General features: G+C 42.3%; 1 protein-coding gene, 1 long non-coding RNA gene and 1 pseudogene across 2 annotated transcripts in view; 2 read left to right on the forward strand and 1 right to left on the reverse strand.

The window, feature by feature from the left end:
• Nucleotides 1-22588, reverse strand: part of LOC141415622 (uncharacterized) — a 173015-nt gene that overhangs the window by 76074 nt on the left and 74353 nt on the right. The window lies entirely within an intron of this gene.
• Nucleotides 987-22471, forward strand: Tnfsf15 (TNF superfamily member 15). Its single transcript, XM_074051173.1, has 4 exons — nt 987-1336; nt 12000-12042; nt 13083-13130; nt 17143-22471. The coding sequence occupies exons 1-4, from the start codon at nt 1115-1117 to the stop codon at nt 17601-17603; spliced, it is 774 nt and encodes a 257-aa protein (XP_073907274.1). The 5' UTR covers nt 987-1114; the 3' UTR covers nt 17604-22471.
• Nucleotides 21055-21150, forward strand: LOC141415931 (U6 spliceosomal RNA; annotated as a pseudogene).

Raw genomic sequence — 22588 nt, forward strand, 5'->3', positions numbered from 1 at the left:
TCACTGGAAGGGATTAGCTCCTCACCCAGTAGAATGGGTACAGGTAGAGCTATGTGTCACCAAACAGCAAATGCAGCCTAATGGTAAAAAGGTCTGAAGCTGGCCTGCCTGAGTCCCAAGCCTGTCCTTCTCTCTTGCTGTCCATGCCATACTTGGAAAATGGGAATAGTCTTCTTGGAATCAAGTAATGTCACATTTAACTCAGAGCAGTGCCTAACACAAACTAAGTGCTTAACAAGTGTTGCCCTTATTACCTGCTGTACATACACAGCCAGTGTGAACAAGGCCTGTCACTGGTGCTCAATTAACTTTGGATTGATCGGGCCATAGGAGTGAATGCCCTCTTCTCATCAGTAGACACCTCTAACTATGACCTCCTGATCTCTGTGTAGACCAAGGTCAACACAGGGTAGAGGTAATCTTTCATTTCATAGGCAGCTGTGTGGTAGAGACCAGAACCCTAAATCATGATTTAGAAGTACTAGATCGTCTTCCTGGCCTCTGCCTTAATCCCTAGGTGATCTTGGTCAAATGCCTTCCCCTTTCAGAACATCAATATTCCCACCCATACAATGAGAACGAATTGCTATCAGGCTCAAAAAGACAGAGCAGAGGGTTGATTGCAAACGTGACTTCCATTTCCTGTTTGCAAACCACACGCCTCCTACCTTCCTGTCCCTCACTTTCACTTCCAAAAGAGACACACTCCCACTGAGACTGGCACAGCTGGCTGGCCTCCAGCGCAGGGAGCAGGTGGATTTTAATTTGCCCTGCCCACTGAGTCGATGAATTTTTTTCTCCTCCTCCAGGGACTTTCCTAACTTCCTTCTGTAAATGAAGGAAGAAGCACTGCGCATACTGTATATAAATATGCTTGGGAAAGCTTTCTCCTTCTTCTTTTCTTTTTTTTTTAATCTCAAACCAAACTTGGTTTCTGTTGTGGGCGGTGCATTCCCTAGCTGGGCAGGGCTGCAGAGGGCTGGGGGAGGGGAGAAAGGGGAGGAGAAGGCAAAGTGATTAACTCAGCCTGGGTTGAGAGCTGTTGGCTGCTCTTCTATTTAATGGAGGGTCTCTGGCCAGGAGTAGTCAAAGGCGTCTCCAGAACAACAGAAGCATGGCTGAGGAGCTGGGGCTGGGCTTTGGGGAAACAGCCAGCGTGGAAATGCTGCCTGAGGGTGACAGCAGCAGGCCCAAGGCCAGAGCCAGGCTAAGAGCCAGGAGCTACAACGTGCACTGGTCTCTCACCTGCTGCCTACTGCTGCTCCCTGTCCTCGCAGGACTCACTGCCTACCTGCTCGTTTGCCAGATTCAGGCCCAAGAAGACTGTGTGCCCCAGGTAAGCAAGCTGACTCCCAGCTGGGGATCAAAAGCCTTGCTGTTGGCAGCAGCCCCTCTTCCTGCTTTGGACAGAGGACAGAGTTCTTGCTATATCACATGCCTTCCTTGGACATGCAAAGGAAAATACAGAGGGGAGGGATGGACAGGTTCCATCTGGTTTTTCTCACTATTTCCAGGGAATTGAATTATTCCTTCTTATGTTTATATGGGAATAACTTCAAGCTCTATATTTTTAGATAATTATAATCTTAGTATACTGATAATTTGGGAACATTCCTTTTCTTTTTTTTTTTTAAAAAAGCTCTTAAATTCTGTAACACAATCATTGAAAAGTTAGAAACCAGTTTAGGGAAAAAAATCATCATTACTCATAAATCCTCAGGAACAACTACTGTGAACAGTCTGGGGTACATAATTCTGTATTGTTCTTAATAAAATGGAATCTCTGATTTTATGTACATGTTAATGAATTGACAGCACCATGATGATATGCATAACTGTAGTATATCCCTGTACTCATGTGCTATCATTTATTTAATCAGTTCCCTTTTTTGAATTTAGTCATATTATTTTTCAATAGGCAACAAAAAAGCCTCCTTCTTGATTCTAAGGTCTTGAGGGACCTGGGGAGAAGTTTAGTCCCAAATAGAATAGAGAGTCCACAGAAAACAATGGTGAAAGGAGTGAAGATACAGGTGACAAGAAAAAACTTATATGGGGCAAGGAATATCCAAGAAGTACAAAGCCTAAAGAATGTTATTTAAGTAATGGCCTTTGGAAAACAGATCGTGCATAATATGGAATGATCAATTTAATTTCAGTCCTAAGTAGCAAATTCTAAAGGAAAAAATGCTTGGCTTAATTGGAGACCTGGTCTGTAAGCAATCTTGGCCAACGTCCAAGTCAAGGGTAAACTGTGGCTAATGTGTAACTCCCACCATCCCATCAGGGTCAACAAACAGACCGTGACTCAGGCAGCAGCACTCTTGACCACATGCCAAGGCTCATAAAATGTAGAAACATGCCAATGACCCGGAAAGGCTGCTCGTGTTGGAGAACTGCAGGGTATGGGAGATCAGGCTGTGACCCTGGGACCACCCTCTTGAGAAACCCAGCCAATGGCAGCACCCAGATGGTACCCTGGGCCTCTCTCCAGCCAAAAGGGGACAGTTGTTCTGGAATGAGGCACTCAGTGACCGCCAGCTTCTCTGGGCTCTGAAGGGAAGCCTGAAGCAGGATGGGATTCTGCTACCCAGGATGATGTCTGCAATCCCCCATGTCAGCAGAGACTAGACAAGGCCTTCATCCATCTACAACACCAGTGAATGCCAAGGTGGAGGGAAGTAAGTTGGAGGCAGAAGCTATCACTAATTAGGAAGCTGCCGAATGTCTTGACTGGCCTCAACACCCCAGAGTCCTTACTGTGGCAGCCCCATTCAGGCATTTGAGAAATGAATGAGGTTAATACTAACCCCTCCATTGTAGGGAAACCATTCTCAGTTGTGTGGACATGCAGGGTTCCTTGGGGCTGTCTTAGTGCATAAGAAGAGAGAGAGGAGAGAGGACTGAGGCTGGGAGACATGTAGCAGCAATAGGCAGGGAGGAAGAGGGGCTGAAAAGAAGCAGTTGGTTATTCAGAGAAGCAAATTTAAAGAGTGATTATAGAAGAGTTGGAAAGGGGGTTGGCAAAAGGCCTCTTTGCTGAAACATACAGATCAATGGGAAGAGGAAGGACTGGGAGCATCCAGGAGTTAGCATCAGGAGGAAGCCAGCTATGTTGCATCTCTTGGCATGAGGGGTAGTTGGAGTTTTAGAGGAACCCACGGGGAACAAAAGCTTAGGTGAGGACCTGCTGGAGGGTCTAAGGGCTGGACGGAGAAGGCAATCATGACCAAAGCAGCAGGGGGCATGCAGAAGGGGTGGCAGAGAACACTGGCAGCTCCCCCTTCCCCACCTCTGATCCCACTGACCAGGCTCAATTGGAAGCCAGTGCTCAAAGGAGCCTGGGAGCTGCCATGCCTGCAAGTCAGCCACACCAGCCAAGAAGGACAGAGAGTGGATCTGGAAGGACTCACAGAACAACCAACCAGGGGGGATGGAAGAATGGGAGACTCAAGGAGGGAAAACCAGGCCAAAATACAGTCTTAGATACCTGAGTTTGAATCCCAGCTCAACCACTTCTGGCCATGGGAAAATAACCTCCTGGCTTCATTTCTTTGAGCCCATTTCCTTTCCTACCAAAACAGGGTATTAATGTCAGTACCCTAACAGTTTCCATAAGACATATGCGGCCTGAGACATGAGGGAGCATTTAGAATGCTTAAAAAGCAGCAGCATGAAATGTACACAGTTGCTACGATGTGGTCAATGCTCTATACTAGGCACCAGACAGCTACCAAAGAAATTTGATCTTGGACCCCAGGAAGCTTCAGGTCTGATGCAGAAATAAGTTATTCACTGTAGAAGTGCTATGGAGTTCCAGATGTTCTCAAAGCCCAGCACAGAGGTGGGTGTGGTTCAGGGAAGGCTTCCTAGAGAACACAAGGAAGATACCTATGGTGGGTAAGAAGCTGTGCCTGAGGTCAGGTCAAGGACCCCATTGCAAATAAAACCATGCAGAGGATCACAGGCCATTGGAGATATAACAAGAACTTTGAAGCTTATTAGGTCTATAGATCTTTGTTTTATAGATAGAGAGACGGAGGTACAGAGGAATGAAGAGGTTTGTGTAAACCTGTACCTCTAGTCAATGGCAATTATCCGGCCTATAGCTCTTTTTTCAGGGATAGGGAAGCTGAGGCACAGAGGAATGAAGAGATTTGTCCAAACTTGTACCTCTAGTCAGTTGCCAGAGCCAAGATTTGAAATCAGACCACATGACTCCTCCCTCAGTGTGTTCAGCTAGCAGCATTCATGCTGTGCCAGGTTTAAGACTGCCATGCGGTCACCAATGCCATAGAGCAAAGTAGCCACAACCATCCCCAGATATCTCCTCCCCAGCCCCCTAGCAAGGAACTTCACAAGCCAAACCTACATCACTCTCAGAATCACCTACCCAGGAGGTGGTGGCCAAGGGGTGGGTTAGGGCTGCCTATGTCTTTCCAAAGAGGAAATTAAGAACCAGACAGCTAGCTTGATATGTTCATGCTGCAGAAATACAGTTGAAAACAAAATTGTCACCCAACCCAGAAGTCTTCCTCATGAAAGTAATAGAGAAAAAGATACTTTTTACTCATGAGTAAGTCTTAAACCAGAATGTGATGGTCATCACAGGCAATCTGTTAAGAGATTGCAAAGGAACAAAAAAAAAAATCACCCTTTTATACAAGCAAGCAGATTCAACTCATTGTACAAGCTAAAAGGATCACAGCATACATAACAGGTAAAATTTTACCTACGTGAATGTGTTTATTAATGCACAGAGTCTCTCAGGAAGAGCTCAGAAGTTGGGAGCTCCGCTAGCATCCAGGTAGAGGAGCTAAGAGCTGAGACCCAAGAGGTACAAAATGTGTGTGTTGCCTATATAAAAAATATAGGGGAAGTAAAATGTTTTGGATCTTTAGACTTCTGGAGTATATTAGGCAAATTTGCTTCTTGGAAAGATCATAGGTTAAGGCTCAAAATCAGTCTGAATTCCAGCCTGCCCATTTGTTAGCCTGATGCCTCACTTCTAGGGCCTCTCGGCTTGTTTATGTAGGAAGTGGGGATAACTAGAACTAAGATATTTAAGGTGTCTGGCAGGGGCAGGGATTAGTACATGGGAGTGACCAGGGAACTTCCCTGCTCAGGGAAAATTACATCACTGAGGACAACTTCCCCACCTGCTCTGGAATCTGTTATCGTCGTGCCAAAGGAGGAGGTTTGGTTGCTGTAGGGCTTTTCTTGGTCTCTGGTATTTATCAGCTGTCTCTGCCTTCTTCCCCACTACCACAACCCTTCCCCCACTCCATCCATTCTTTTATCCAGTTGCACCCAGTTATCAGAGCTGTGTAGGAGGGCATCCTGCCCAGTGCCACACTGCTGTAATCTCTGTCTTCCCTTCCAGCTCCTACTTCTAGACTCATCTGCACATACTCTCCCCACTTTCTCCTTCTCCTTGTTTCCCTCCAATCTTGCTTTCACCCTCTCCTGGAAATTCCTACAAGACTTTGGTTCTCTACACTCCTCTTCCTCCACATACACACCTGAGACTCCTGGATCTCCAACCACACCAACAGGATCATGATGGCAGCTCACGCTTCAGAGTCAGTATGCCTTAGGGAAAACATGACCCAATCACAATACAACTGTAACCTCTTACTAAACTTATTATATACCAGACAGCATGCTCAATTTTTTTCATATTTGTGGTTTTGACACAAGTAAATGGGATCATGCCATAAAGTGCTTAGTGTGATATCTGGCATAGAAACACATGCAAACCTTATTTTCTATTATTACTACACATGTCAGCCCAGTTCATCCTTGACATCTCACAATAAGTATCTCTAAAGATGATGAAACCAAGGCTTAGAGAAATTAAGCAGTGTGCCCAAAGTTGTATAGTTATGAGTGACATTGGGATTCAAACCCACCATGCATGGTCCTCCTAATCACTGTGTTCATCTGCTCACTTCTTGGGGCACTGGGGAGGATTTAATTCTGCAAAGTCTGGCACATAGTAAGTGCTTAATAAATGTTAACTTCAGCTCCTTCCCTAAGAGTACCTATCTGTACCTGGCACACATAAAGCACTCACTAAGTGTTTTCTGGATGGAAAGAGGAATAAGGGGATGGAACCTCCTGAGCCTCAGACTCACTGTCCATAAAATGAGGAGGATAATGTACTTTCTTTAAAGCAGTATGGTGAGGATTCTGCAAGATGTCCAGAAAGCTACTGCCAAAGGGCTCCACCTTGGACAAGCCCTTCAAGTTGTTTCCTATTTTGAAAGGAAGACAATAACAATAATCCTTCTCAGTGTTGTCCAGAGGAAACAAACAGATGAGATAAGATCACTCTGTAAATTGTAGAACTGGATCCCTTGGTAGAGCCCCCCGCTGTAACATCAGGAAGGCCTAGCACGCCCAAAGGGAAGCCGACTCACTCCAAAGGTCAGGCTGGGAGTCCAGGGCAGGAAAGCATAGTGCACTGTGGAAGGGCAAAGGCAGGAAGAGCAAGTGAGTCATGCGTGTGGATCCCAGGCAACCACAGCAACGACCCACAGCTGGTCATTTCAGGATCCAATAACACCGTGACTATTCAGCAAACTCCTGCATCCTCCCTGGTAAAGTGTACACTGCCAGCCTGCAGCAGCACTCTGACCTAGGAGATCATCTCCCAGTCTGACCTCCATGAAAACAAGCAGCAGCAGCTGAGGATTTAAAATGCAAGGGGGGTCAAGTCAGTTCCCTCAACACTTTTGCACTCCATAAGGGCAGAATCCAGAATTATCTGTCTTTGCAGGCAAGAGGAAGCCACCCATGCTGTTTGTCATCAAGAGATATAAGGGTAGCTACTATTTACAACAGAAGTTATAACCAAGGAGAGAAATATGCAGAACCAAAGAAAGAGGGATGTGAGTTGGACAGCCACTTAACGTGTGTGGCCTTTCTGAGCCAGCACTATTGTCCTGGAAGGAGGTGAGCTGCTGGGCCAAAATTAGGGCATTAGGAAATAACAGAGCTGGGATTTCCATGTTTGCCCAGATGTAAACACCAGAATCTCTTCTCCGTTCGAGACTGAGTGTAGCATGGAAAGCCCAGTCAGGGCACCTGGGAGGATGACAAAACAAATGACCTCAAAATAAGACAGTCCCAGGTTAAATTTATCCTTGTGAAATTACACAGGGAGAAGCAAAAGGAAGAGATAAATGTCCGCATATTTCTCTTAGAAGTGCCAGGGGATGTTGTGGGTTATAAAACATTTATGCCTTTGCAATTGCAGCATTTATGACAGCAAGAAATGAATATGTCTTCCTGATTATGAATGGGCAGAGGGAGTGGCTACAGAACATAGAGGAGAGGCTAAAGGGATCATTACTTCAAATACACTCATGGGATTTTTCTGGGGAAATGCTAGGAAACCTCAAAGACCATCTCACTTCAAGCTTGTTCATCTGTTGTGTTCCCTGTCAATGTTTATGGAGCTCCTGATACAGCCAGGAGCTGTACTTGGGCCAAAGGTTCAGATCCCAGCCCCTCTATTTACCTTTGACCTTGAGCAGTTTCTCTATGTTCCCATTATAAGACTCACATAGATGGTGGAAAATGATGCTGGCTGTCCTTTGAAGTCTCTGGGGTATCAGATGAGGATCACACACCAATGCCCATCACAGAGCCTAGCACCCTGGAAGCGCTCAGCTAAATAGCAGTCTTCCCCTTCCCTCCATCCTTTCTTCTGCCTAGCTTAAAGAATTAGAGCAATTCCAGAAATGCCTATGGTAATAGGTCATAATCAGTTTGAGTCAGGTATTACTAGTTAACATAGAAAAAGGGGAAAAGGAAGGAAGGGAGGGAAGGAGAGAGGGAAGAGGGGGAGTTCTGACCTACAGAACTAAGATGGATGGATGGGGGAAGCACTGGTTTGTGTCTAGGGTTAATATTCACTGGTGGTCTCAGGTGTCCAACTGGCCTGCTGAGATATGTGCCTATGGCATGACATTTTCCTCTCTGATTCTGGCTGCTGGCCAAGCCTTGCAACCTTCAGTAACTATTCCTGAGCCACAGCTATGTTCTACACAGAGCCTATGAGGACCTTGAGAGGCCCTAGTGCTAAAGATCATGGCTATCTATAACTACATAGTTAGAATGTTCTATATAAACGAAAATACCTCTGTCCTAGATTTTTCAATTACAAAACTAAAACTCTGATTAAAGTTATTGAATCTGGACTTAACCCAATCTCCTGCTGTCTTTTCTGCCTCTGTCTGCTGGGTGTCTAGGATTCTGTACATTTTGCAGACTGGATAAACCAGTAGAAATGCCAGGCACTGTCATCAGCACTGGGAGTACAGGGGTGAGCAAGACAGGTAGACAAGCCCTCTACTAGATAGAGAAAAGCTATAAATACACAAATAGGGAGCAAAAATGGATTCTGGTTCTCAGTCAGTGGTTTGAGAAGATATGCAAAAGCCTCAGGTTTAGAGGCTAATGTCATACTGACTGACATCCCTCAGGAGCCACCACCTCCTTGGTGCCTGAGAGTCACCCAGAAGTACTGGAGAAGAGCCAGGATTGGAGAACAGTAAGATATTTTATTGGCCTGGTGTTGCCAGAAACCATAGGAGAGCAGACCTTAGAAAAGTTTAAGTGTCTAAACTCTTCTCCAAACAAGCTTCTATTTCATCCTCTCAAATCTCATTCATTCCTGCTTCCTGCCACAGTAAGCTTCCTCCTGTGATAGAGTCATTGTGAAGAGAAACAGCAAAGGAAAGCTAGATGTTCCCAGAGAGAAAGTCCCAAATGATTTTCTTCTAAGGGACACTTAGAATGTTGTGATCTTCAACAATGCTCTCAGGCACTGACACTGCCTGGTGGCATACTGGGCTACTAAAATCTATACATATCCATCTACATGAGAAAATAAAACGTGTACCCAAGTAATAGAAACCCAACTGAGCAACCAGGAAAATTGTGTTTGTATCTGAAATACATGCTAATGACCAGAGGATTCTCAGTCAAAAAAGAATGCTCCAAACACTTTGCCAAGTGTCTCTTTAGCCCAAAATAAGCAGGATATTTAAGAAGCTTTCTCGGAGGGCACTAAATGAGACAAAAGCAGGTCAACCAAGTCAGGTAGGCTTTCTCGCATAAAGGAATGCGATCATGATCTCCCTAATTCTCTTTGGGAACCCTGCTTTCAGTTTTCTGCCTTGTAAAAGGACTGAGTCCTTTATCAACTCTGTCAGCAGCGACTGGCTAAGCCCATTTCTGGGCTGCTTCTCCACCCCAAGTCCCATCAAGGTCATTGACATCGGCAAGTGGTCATAGCAATTGGGTTTAAGCTTTTCAAGGTAGAATCATTTTACTCATGAAGTGAACATAATGTCTTCATTCAATAGCAATGAGTCTTACAGTTTTCAGTTGTTCCCGTGTTCTGCTGGGCCTTCCTACACTTGCACAAGTTTTTGGCCTTGTCTGGAATAGTCATTACCTCTTTTATCACCTGGCTAATATCTATAAGACATATAAGATTCAGCTCAAGGTAATTTCCCTGGATTCTCCCGCTTCTGGACCTGGCCTCTGTTTTCTGATCTTTGGGCTTGTCCCGTGTCCCCATATGTGGAACTGCTGATACCCATTTTTCACTTCCCTGGGTCAGGAGCTTGTCCCAAGCTGTAGGCAGCAGTGGTTTAGGGCTTGGGATTCTGTAATCACCTGGCCTGAGTTAAAATCCTACTCTACCTGCCAGGTATAGCACATTTGGTGACTTATTTCTCCTGAGTTCCGTTGTCAATATAAGGATGTGACTAGTATTGTTGTGAAACTAAAGGAGATGATGCCAGTGAAGGGATTAGCACAGCTCAGAAAAATAGTACAAAATAGTTACTGCATTTTTATATCCCTTGAATCATGCCCTGTGGCTGCCTCTTATGGCTGGAACCACAGAGGACTTAGAGGAGTAAATGAAGGGTAACAAGACTGGGATGGTAGATTGCAATGTTGAATGCCAAGATAAGACAGGACTATGTCTTAAAGGCCATGGGGAGCCATTGAAAGTTTACAAGCAGAGCGGAGTCTTGATGAAGTGATGCTTTAGAAAAACCATCTGAAGGCAGGCTAGGAAATAGAGAAAAGGAGAAACCAGAGGCGTGAAGGCCCAGGCGGAGGCTGTTGGAAGATCCAGGAGAGCAGCTTGCTAAGGCCTGGAGTGGAGGCACAAATGAGAGGAGTGAAGAATATAAACGACACACTATGAATTTGTATCAGAAGAAAGAAGGCCTGGGAGCCAAGGGGAAGTAGTAGTAGTGCCATTAACAGAATCAGAAAGCAGGTAGAAAGGGACTGGAAGGCCAATAAAATGGGTTACTCATTCAAAGACAAGATTTCTGCCCTCAAGAGGGCTTCCAGCAGAGAGCAGGTAGGCTCTTGCATCCCGCAAGAGCTTGTCCTAGAAACCTAACTGGGGAAGATGGGAGATGCAGAAAAGACAGCAGACAGAAGACCATACATGCACAAAGCTGGGGCCAGATAGACTGGGTGCTCAGATGGAGACACAACAGCCCCCTCCACCTCTAGTGAGTTTATTATATACAGTAGCAACACGAGGCAGAGAGGCATTTCTTAGGGGAGGGAGCATGGCATTGTAATCCTTGGGTACAGGAGAAACCTGTGACAGCTTCTCTCCGAACATACACTTCTTAGGAAAAACAGCTGTACTGCATCTTGCCCACTTCCGCAGCTGAGATTGTGCTAATCAAGCGTGCAATTACGGGTATAACCATACTTGCTCTCTTCTGCGGTTTGGGGCTGTGCCAAACTCAAACACGCAGTTTATTCTATACACCTGTTGGCTCCCAACGTTGGGCCACTTGAGAGTAAGAAGAGATTAGAGGTACGGGCTCCACAAGGTCACTGTTATTGTGGAGCTGCTCCCAGACCTAGACTCAACAATGACACAGTTACAGCCACATGATCATAGGAGAGACATCACGCACACCACACAGACACACATTCAGCAGTTGACATTCCCACGGCAAGAGGATCATCTGCTAGTGGGGGCTAGATAGTTTTTATAGTTTTAAGAACCAAGCCAGAAGACTAGTTTGAGTCAAAATTAGATTAGAGAAGTTCTTTGAAAGATAGTATAGAATTTAAGATGGTAGGCTATAGAGTGCCAGCCTAGCAAGTATGAGGCCCTGAGTTAAAACCCCAGTATCACCAAAAACAAACAAAAAAAAAAGACTAAGAGCATAAAAGGTCCTAAACTTCGTTCAGACATGTGAGTGTGATTCGTTCATTTTCTGTTTCTTCCTAGCACTTTTCTGATTTGATCCTCACCTCAACTTTTCAAGTCATTTAAGGTTAGGGATGTTATTATCCCCACTTTACAAATGAGAAAATTAATACTCAGCGAGTAAAAGTGACTTTCCCGAGACCATATCATTAATAAATGATGGAAATTCTATTCAAATTCAGGTCTGTCTGCCTCCACTATCATGTGGAATCAGAAATGACTCACAAACCGGAATTTGCAGTAATAAAAAAGTCTTCATGTGTTGGGTGGAAATAAGGAAACACTGGTGAGGATGATAGGAAGGAAAACATAGACATTGTTCCTTTTCTGTATCATTTTTTATGAAAATTCCAATTATCAAATCATAGTTAGAGAAAATAAAATAAAGCAAGTGTCATTATTTATTCACCTAACAGAAGCAGTGATAAGATGTCAAGGTTTCCTGGAATAGAACAGGAAAAGCTCTCAGGAAAGAGCTAAAAGCTGAGATTCAGAAGCAAGCACAAAAGAGAGAAAGGCCATTGGGAATACTGGAAGAAGGAAGTAGAAAGCTGAGGTGCAAGATTCCTACCAACCAAAACACTTTCATGTCACACTTCCCTTGGCATGGGACACAGGCTAGGTAGCAGCAGAATCTTCATCATAGCCACATTCTGTGGGGAGCTGTATGGATGTTGAGGTTAGAAGGATGGCAGGTGATCTGAACCATATCTTTCTTTCTCAACAGATTCCAAATGGACAAGAGTCTGGATCTTCACACGAGCTGTCTTGTAAGTGTGTTCATATCTCATACCTTTTCTTGTGGGGAACAAGAACATTGATGATAGTTGTGCTATGTAGAAGTTTCAGAGATGGGTCCTTTAATTACCAAGTTTCTAAGCCTAGGGATGCAAATCTGGAGGAGCAGTAAGGCTCCTCCCTCATTACTAAGAAGGTAAAATGGCACAGTGGCCAAGTGGAGCTGAGGGCCTAAACCCAAAACCCAGCTCTGGAATTTGCTAGAAGTGTGATCTTCAGACAAATAATTTCACCTGTTTGTGTATCCATCCATTCACCCCTAAAAATGGTTGTACTAGGACCTTCCTGAGAAGGTTAGTGTGAATTAAATTAGTCGATTCTTATAAAGGGATGAGAATAATTCTTAGCACATCAGAAGTACTCAGTGGACATCAATAATGTCTATTTATCAGAGCAGTTAGAACACATTCGATTCAATACAATCATAGAGCTAAAGGGAAATTCTATGGTCTTCTCATGAACTAAGAGAGAAACAAAGGCCCATAGAGGGAAAAGGACCTACCAAATCCACATAGCTACAGAGTAGATCCCACTTGCCCCCATCTCATTTCCTCTGGGCCATCCATATACTCAGTGGATATAGTAGAAGAGACCACGAAGAAGTCAAAAGCTCGCCCAGCTCTCATGAGAGCCCTTTGAGGGAAGGGGCATCAAATTGTGCTTCATGGAGCTCTGGCCATGTGGTAAGAGTCACTCTGAGCACTCTCTAGACAAGGTAGGGATTGCTGTGCCCATCTTAGAGATGAGAAAAGAGAGTCAGGCTGTAACTTGCCCAAAGGCATGGGGCCAAGATTCATTTGTACTCAAGACTCTTTCTCCTGGGTCTCCTGTCCTCAGTGATGCTTAGTATAGGCACCACATGCCCATCCAAAACCCAAAAAGAATGAGACTGAATCACATTGGAGGAGATCCAGCTTGTCTTTTATTACAGGTGTCACGCAACTCCCAAAATGCTGTCTTCACTCCTATTACCCTTTGACTCACACAAAGCACATTTCTCCTTTTGTTATAGATGCACCTTTCAGAGCTGACAGGGACAAGCCAAGGGCACACCTGACAGGTAAGCATCCTTGTGTTTTCTTGGAAACTACAGACCATAATCCTGAGATTTTTTTCAATACATGCATCAAAATTCACTCTAGTGGCTTCAGCCTGAAAACCATAGCCCTTGGCAACAGACCTTTTGATCAGGAATTTTTGGATATCTTTCTCCCTACAAAGGATCTGAAGGCCTAAGTCTCTTTCTTTTCTGATTCTTCCTGTCTCTCTCTCTTGCATTCACATGCCCAGCCATTCAGAAATGGCATTCCTTGGTTTTAGAAACTCTAGTAATTCTAGATTTGGTCACGATGAAAGATCCTCTGAGTTGCCCATTCATCCAGTTCATCTGCCTGCTAAAGACCATGTCACTGGACACTTGCATTCAGAAGGTATTTCTAAAGAATTTCTGTTGATGTAAAGATATTAAGAAGGTGCTCACAGCATCACCAGCTGGCTCATTTCCCAAGCCTAATGTGGGAATTCCAGGTACCTCACACCTAGAGTTTGTAGACCTCTGAGACTCCAGAGGACAGAGCCACACAGTGCAGAAGTATGTTCTAAAAACAGAGAAACTAGAAGTTAAAAAGCAAGCAAATTCTCCTAACCCATAAGAAAATTTGCAATCAGAAAAATATCCCTGTGGCCCAAGATATTTGTAGTATGACTTCACTAAGGCAGAATTATTTGTGGTAAAACCTGAGTGAGGATTAAGACCTTGAAGGCAATACCAAGTTGCCATCACTTTCCCCCTGCCTGTAAGAATGAAAGGGATTAAACAGGCTGGGCTAGAAAATCCTAAAAATTGTCTGACTATCAAGTTGGCACCCCTCTTCTCATAAATAAGAGTATAGAAACTAGGGAGCTTCTACAAGCTATATGTGCCAGGCACTGTAGTAGGCATTATTTTACTTCCATTATGTCATTCAATCTGCACATCAGTCCATTGAAATTGGAAGTGCTTGTTCCCATTCACAGACAGGGAAACTGAGGCTTGAACAATTAAATTCATATGTCACAACTCAGATAACTAAGAAGTAGAAACTTATATGCAAGTTTGCCTCTCTAAATGGCTGTTTCCATAGCAATGTTCTTCCTATCCATTCCTGCTTGCCTCTGTGGTAACATAGCTGGGTGCATACCAATGGAATGGGACTTGCCTTGTCTAAAGACTTCATGGAGTTTTGTTTCCCATAATCTAAGAAGAATTTTTTAAAAAATCACTGCATGATCCACCAAGAAGGGATTGAAACTACCAGAGGTGACTGACAAAATTTCCTTATATGGAGTTTGCAGAGAGGCACCAGAGCTTTCTGGGGGCCATTTAATGTCCTCATCCAGGGCCAGAGGAGTCCACACACATTTGGGACATGTGTCCTTGTTGCAAAAGAAATCCTACTCAAGTTGACAATGGAAAAAACACTTTAGAAAACCCAGGAACTAGATTTCTGGTCACCCACTAGGTATGCAATTTGCTAAGTGGTTTCTTTAAACATAACCAATCCCCAAAACCATATGTTAGTAGAAACTGGTGATTGCTATAGGTTTCAGACAGTTACAGGAAATTTAAATGTTTTTATTTCTTCTGAAAAGAATTCACTTATTGCATATTATTTTAAATCAGTGGTTTGAATCAAGTTTGATTCTACTCATTTTCGTTTGCTATAGACATATTTCATAAAAACATTCATTGATATGTTCTATATAATATATACTTATGAGTAATGAAAACATAAGAACATATAAAAGAACATAAAATGAAATAGACTTGTTTTTTTAATCTGTCAAAATGAAGGAAGTAGGTATATTTGAGGAAAGAAAAATTGAAAAATTGAGTACAACCTTATCCAGTCATTGTCATAAAAAATGTCCACATCTGTTCTATTCCCTTAATTTTCAGAAAAAGACCCTTAAAGACAGCGACCTCAGTTTACAGATACAAGACCAGGCCTCAGAGAAGAGGATGAGCCTATAGTAGATTAGTGAGTGAGCATGTTGCAGAATCAGAGTTGGTACTGGGCCCAAGTGGCACAAAACCCAGGTCTCTTCTACTCCACAAGTCAATTGCATTGACTTATATTTTGGCCCTGTATATGTGAGTGAAATTCTAAAATGTTGTGGGTCTTTGGTTCTAACATAACACTCAAAGTAATTCTTTATGGATTACTGTCTCTTTCCTGTGACTTTAGATGATAGTGTCTATCTTTCTATCTATCTATCTATCTATCTATCTATCTATCTGTCTAAACTGTCCTCCTTGAAACAGATGATATCTGAAACAAGAAGGTCAATAAAAGTAAATGTAGTTCAGGAGATATTCCTAATAGCTAGGGATTCCACACACACCACCTCTTTTAATCATTTTCACATTTTTTAAAAAGGAAAGATACATCAAATAAATACAAACATAGATTTAGTAAGGTGAGATGTTATGCAAAAGGATTATTGATAGAGCATGGGAGGGTGAGGGAGAGAAGAGATTACAATCATGGGGAATTGGTTCCAGGATGCCTTGCAGATACCCCAGATTACTATGCTCAAGTCCCTCATAGAAAATGGCATAATATTTACATACAGCCTATGCACATGCTCCCTTATATTTTAAGTCACTCTAGATGACTCATACTTACATACAATGTAAGGGCTGTTTAGATTGTTGTTATACTGTCTTGTTTCAGGAAAAATGGAAAGAAAAAAGTCTGTACACACTCAGTACAGGAGCAATTTCTCTACTCACTATTTTTGATCCTTGGTTGGTTGAATCTGTGGACATGGAATCAAGGAGCATTTCCCCTTGGGAAAATGCTCTGACAATGAAGTCTGCAGATTTCTCAAGAGTTAGACTAGAAAGGGTTTTCTTTTATAAAGAGGAGTAGACAAAGCTAAAGAGAACCAGGTGTGGGAAGTGAGATGAACCTTTGGCATGACTAGATCAGAGAATGTTTTATCTAAAAGCTAGCCTGATCTTAGGAGGCACTATATGCTGCTTGGGCTGAGGATGGATCAAAGTTCATGCACCTGAAAAAAACTGAACCGAAGTGCAGTCAACAGCATTTTGTTCCAATTGTCGTGAAGATAAAATGGTTCAGCTCATCATTTATGAGGCAAATTTATGAGGCATTTATGGAAGGTCTAGTCTTGATACAGAAGGGGACATTTATGAGCTTATCTAAGTTATTTAGGGGGAGAGAACTCTTTGGAATAAGCTGTTTTCTGGAACACAGAAGGTTTAACCTTCACCATGTCATTGTAGAATAACAACTCTGAAATAAGAAAATAGTTTATCCAGAGCCAAATATGAGTGACCACGCTCCAGGAACACAAACCCAAGTTATCAGGAATAACATGGTCCCTTCTGTGAAAGACGTTATATAAACTTTCAAAGAAGGTGGGGGTCACCAAGTAGGAGGACAATAAACATGTGGGAAAATTTATAGGATTTGGATGTTATCTTCAACAAGGTGGAAAAATCCTACAGGATTCAGATGCTACCAAATTCTTAGTTTTAGAGTGGGTAGAGGCCAAAGGACTGTCGAGCTTAGTACACATTACAAGAGTTTTATCTAATGGTCACAAAAATGCTAAGTCATATATAGAGGTTGATAGTAAATGGTTATTGGAAGGGACTAAAGACAGCTCAAGATAACTTTAGCTTCTTTTTCTGCCACATTCCACCTCTCCACCATCACTATGCTCCAAATCAGTGAAGGTCAATTAGTCTGAGAGCTCTTGAGTATAGATGTGACTTCTTAGAACTTCAGCTCACAACTGTTGTCCAGAATCACAGGGCTCAGATAAAATTCACAACTGTCAGATCCAGAAGCAGAAGTCTTTTCCCCCAGGTCATTTATACAAGGTGCCACTCTCTCTGAACATGCATCCACTCACATAATCATTTACGCCCCCCTTCCCCCTCAGTCTTAGCTGTCGTTTGTGTTCAATCTTTTCATTCATCTTTGAAAATGACCCAGGATTCTTTATTGAGGTCCACAGGTTCTAACACAAACCAATTAACCTCTCTCTTGTCTTCACAGTTGTAAAACAAACTCCTGCAGAAAAACTCCATCAGAAAAATCAGTTCCCAGCTCTACACTGGGAACACGAACTAGGCCTAGCATTCACCAAGAACCGGATGAACTACACCAACAAATTCCTGGTGATTCCAGAGATGGGAGACTACTTTGTTTACACCCAGATCACATTCCGCGGGACCACATCTGAGTGTGGCGACATCAGCCAAAGGAAAGGACAGAACAAGCCAGACTCCATAGTCGTGGTCATCACCAAGGTAACAGACAGCTACCCTGAGCCTTCCCAGCTCCTCACAGGGACCAAGTCCGTGTGTGAAATAAGCAGCAACTGGTTCCAGCCCCTCTACCTCGGGGCCATGTTCTCCTTGCAAGAAGGGGACAAGCTGATGGTGAACGTCAGTGACATCTCTTTGGTGGATTACACGAAAGAAGATAAAACCTTCTTTGGAGCCTTCCTGCTATAGGGGAATAGCAAACACCATCATGAGAAGGTCCCTGCCTCCTAGTTCCCAATTTTTTTTGCTCATATATAATAATAGCTGGGGATTTTCTTGGAGATAAAGGTAGGGGGCATTCCATACTCACAGGGTTTAGCTATGAAATTTAGGGCCCCAAAGTTTACCTAAAAATGCCTTCCTGATGAGAATTTAAATAGGAAAAAAAGCAAAAGAAGCAGATGAGTTATCCTGGTTGCCGGAGGACAGTTGTATTTCTAAACATTGAAACATTGCTCACCAAATGAACAGGTGATTGACTGGGTCAGGATTTAAAAAAGAGTATCTCCATGCCTCTTGCTACATACTTGTCAGCCATGATTGAATTTGATCACAAACTTCTTCCATTCAGGAACTTTGAACAAAATCCAAAGAAAAGTTCAAGGGGATAGTGTAAGTCTTCCTGAGGCAAAATCCTTTACCAGCATTTCCACATACTTTCACACCTAACTTAAAAAAAAATGAAAAGACAGCTGGTATTTCTCATGAATGTTCCCCAAAAGGAACTGTTTTTCCATGTCGTGTGTGGCCTAAGAGAAAAGCTACCTTTCTTTCGGTTGCATACACAGCTGCAAAAATAGGCAAGTGTGGCTTCTACATGTCTATCAGAAATGCAGTGATAGCATATTTCCAATTGTCAGCACAGGTTCCTTGAGTGCCGATTATGTTCTGGGCACTCTTTGGCCCAGAAGACACAATGAAGAGCAACCAGATTCTATTCAAAATTCATATGAATACCACTCGATGCTTTCTGGTGAAATATCAATCAACATACTCCAAAGAAAAGTTCAAGTCCTTAAAAAAAAAATCTGAAAATGTTATTTCTGGCATTTTCCTATGTAAACCATCCAGCTGACTCAGTCACTCAAGAAATTTGGAGAGAGATTCCTTGCCATCTACACCAACCATACAAAAATGTGATCGATGCCAAGAGACAATGGACTTATTCTCTGGGGAGGAAAAAAATATGTCAGTTATCAAATTTAGAGAAATTTTTCCATGTCTGCTTTTGATTTGCAACTTTTATGCAGAGTGTAATGTGGGTATTTTTCCCTTAAAATAGTCAAAGAGATTTAAATGTGAGATTAGCTAATCAGTCCAGGTAAGGCCTCTCCCCCCATGTCAGCCTGACTCTTGAGAAGGTCCCCTCTGTGCCTCATCTTGCTATGTCCTCAGTAGCATGATTTTCCTGCGTTCATATGTGATGGGTGGGAGGGATAGCTCTGCTCTCTTAGCCTTTGTAGGCTGCTCCGTAAAGCTAGAATCCACCAAATTTTTTTCCAGGATCAAATGAACTCATTGGGATGAAATGGGTTAACTGCCTCTGTGTGAGTTGAGGGCATTTGGCTGTGACATGGCCAGGTACTTCCAGTACTGTGGACTCTGTTTTAAATGCTCCCTATCATGAGGGACCTCAGAGATCGGGCCCCACAATCGCTCTTACGATGGTTTCTAAGAAGCTATTGAAGCAGAGAGACTTGCAATGTGGCCCTTGAACACAATAACTGATAGGGTGGTAACTGATCAATATTTGTTAAATAATAATTAAGTGAAAATTTATTTCCCCATTCTCAGTTGAGAGGTTGACTCTCAACAAACTTTGTAACCCTTGTCAGGCTAACTTACACCAGGCCTCTTTCTTACCTTCAGTTTCCCAAAATAGTCAGCACAGAATTCAGTGAGAGCCCAGGGCAGGGTGTGGTCACAAGAGTGTTCACAGAGGAAGTGAACACTGAAAAAAGGTGGGTAGCCCCCAGATGACCACAGGGAAGGGCATCTCTGAAGGAGGAATTACCCGTTGCTTAAATCAGAAAGGAAAGGTCTCTCATGAACTCCAAAACCAGTTTGACAAAAAGGTGTTTCCTCCACTAACCCTGAGAACAATATTGATTGGTAGTCAATATTGGCTTTGCACTGACTCTAGCCAGGCTCTATGATCAGAACATCCCAATAAAAGAATAAAAGTCTCTGTCTTCCCCTGTCACCACCATGCATGAGAGCATCAAACTCAGGCTTCTCAGACAGAATTTGTACTCACCCTCTGCTAAAAGGAAGCCTGTGTCAAGAGTCTTCAATCCTGCCCAGAGAGGAACTGATGGATTTGGAGGTTTACCCAAGACAGGAATTTCCTAACACCCTGAAAAATATTACTCCAGTTTTCATTGTTAATTTTGTTAAATTCTTAACAATAGATATTTTACTATTCAGAAAAGTACAGCCAAACATTCCTCACAGGACTCAAAACAGACTTCTGTTTCCAAGGCATTAACTCCATAGGAAAAATTAGCATGGCATTTTTAAAAACTGAGTGTAAAATGCTTTTGAAGACTATGCAATGATCTCCTGAGAGGGGTTAATGGGATACATTCAATAGAGAAAAGGAACCAGCTTTTATAAAATAGTTAATTTAGGGAGAAAATTATTGTTTAAATGTCTCTGAAAAAACCAAACTCAAATCAATTCTACAAACATTTACTGAGTACCTACTTGCCTGGGGACAGAGAGATAATTTATTTTATTCTCAGATGTGCTCATTCTAACTGCTCAGTGTCTCCATTGTCTTAGAGCTTTTAATTTATTTTGGTTGAATTAGCTAATTAATTAGCTAGCTTTAGGTACATTGATATATTCTTATGAAAATAGATGCCATTTGATGAAGGATAATCATTAACCAAATGGTTTGTATTCCCTCTGTTTTTTTTTCTATAAATAACTACTCAAATACCGTTTCCATAAATAAATGGGTGTGGGAGAGACAAAGGTACTATTTCCTATGGGAGAATCCAGCATTTTGAACTTAACTTGGTTTAGATCTATTTGCTAAGCTAACTAAAATTTATTTTTTTTTTACTAAGGTACAATAGGAAAAGTGAAAAGTGTATCTTTTCATACTCTGAAACATTCCAGGTTCAGTTCAACATTAGGACATGCCAAGCCCTTGGCTGAATTTCAATCTATGTTACCCCGGAGGAAATTCCACCTCTGTGCTTGGCAATAACCTCTCCGGATTGTAAAGTTCACCAGCTCTCTGTTGGCCTGGTCGGTACCAACGTGCTCTTACAGGAATTTTCTGAAGTCCTTACTCAATCGTGTTTCCATGATTGTGACATTGGGGATTCATTTTTAGGACAGGTCTTTTTATGTTCTGTACCTTGCAAAATACATACAGATGTCTTGTTTTCTCAAAATTTTTAGGGCTTTTTTAGGGCCCAGAGTCCTGGAAGTGTTTTGCCATTTTCAGCAGAATTTTCTTTATAAGTGTACATTATTATCCTAAATATTAATAGACTTGTATCATATTGATTGCTAGGTCCTTGGAAAATTCAGCAAATAATTATTAGCCCTTGAATCTTTCTGCAGTGGTGAGAGTGGTCACATTTTTCGCCTGGCTCTACTCTAACAACCATATTTGCAAATTCTCGTGCTCGCTTCGGCAGCACATATACTAAAATTGGAACGATACAGAGAAGATTAGCTTGGCCCATACGCAAATTCTCAAGTTCTAAGACACATTTTTCTCCCACCTTTTCCATTGCTCCATTTTTAAAAGAAAATACACACCAGCCTGAATAAAAGTTACTTGTCCAGGACCCCACAATGGTAGATCCAGAGCTAGAATTCTGTCTTCCTGAATCATAAACCTGGGCTCATTCAATTCCCCTCTACTCTTGGGAAATAGTATTCAATGTGATGACTGGAGGAGAAACTGAAGAAAGATAGGAGTGTCTTCAAACACCAATGGGACAATGTAAAAGGGCAAGGAGACATCTTCCTTTTATCCCCAAAGGATACAGATGGAGCTGAAGAGGTGCCATTCCAGAGTCACCATCTCTGGCTTCATACCCAAATGAACTTTCTGCCCCCAAATAGAATTTTTTTCCAGGTAGTGAATTCTCATTCCTGGAGCTATTCAAGCAAAGGACTTATTAAAAGAGTTTTATGGAAGTCATTGCTTCATTGACGTTAGAGCCAGGATTGAGCCAAACGATTTCCAAGGTTTTTCCAAATCTATGACCATGTGGCCATAGTCGACTCCCATGTGTTCTGTTTGATCATGATGAACCCGGAAGCTTTGCCAAAAATTCAGGGTTCATGGCCAAAATGTAGCTATCATCTCCCACTTGATCAGAGCATGTCCAATACGAAGTAACAGAGGTCTTGGCCAACAGAGAAATGTCATAGAATTTTAGAACTGACATGGTATTCAGAGTTTACCTAATCCAAATTATATAATTTCAAGGATGAAGAAAATCATGTGCAGAGAGGTGACTTAAGTGGTTCATTTTCAGGCAGTAGCATGTTGGAGCGTTGAGACTAAAATTCCTATCTTCTGACACCAAGCCCAGCAGTCTTTCAATTTCATCCATGAATTGTTTATATTTTGAGCTTCTGTCACATGACACTACTTGCTTAGATGCTGGAAAGTTGAGAGGAACAATGACAGACAAGTCCTACTCTCAAAGTATATGCAAGCAGGAAGAAGACACACAATGAGTAAAAAGGTAGCTGACTTAAATGATTTTATTCTTAAAGTCATTAAACTATGTAACTTTTCCCTCATTTATTTCAGGGGGTGTATAAGTTGAACAAATGCAGGTGTTTATGTGATTTTAGTGAGAAGCCCCATGTGCTTTCATTGATTTTATGTTTTATGTTAAAACGTCACAATCCTGAGGTAAAATGCATATTGTATGTTGTTGGATATGTAATTAACTGGTATGCATCACATGTTTTCCAGCTCTGCTGATGAATTCTAATCTCTATAAATGAAAGGTTGTATATGTTAATCTATTTAACAAATATAACTTAGTAAACTGGCTGCAAAATTTTGACAATTATATCAGTTCTTTGTTGATCTGCTTGTTTATTTATCTTTTTAGATTAGGGTCCAAGGGCAACCTCTTGGGATTTTAAAAAATGCATCGAGCTCTTCATGGATTTGAATGCAACTGATT

The sequence above is a fragment of the Castor canadensis genome, chromosome 13 (genome assembly GCF_047511655.1).
Source record: "Castor canadensis chromosome 13, mCasCan1.hap1v2, whole genome shotgun sequence".
Lineage (NCBI taxonomy): Eukaryota > Metazoa > Chordata > Mammalia > Rodentia > Castoridae > Castor > Castor canadensis.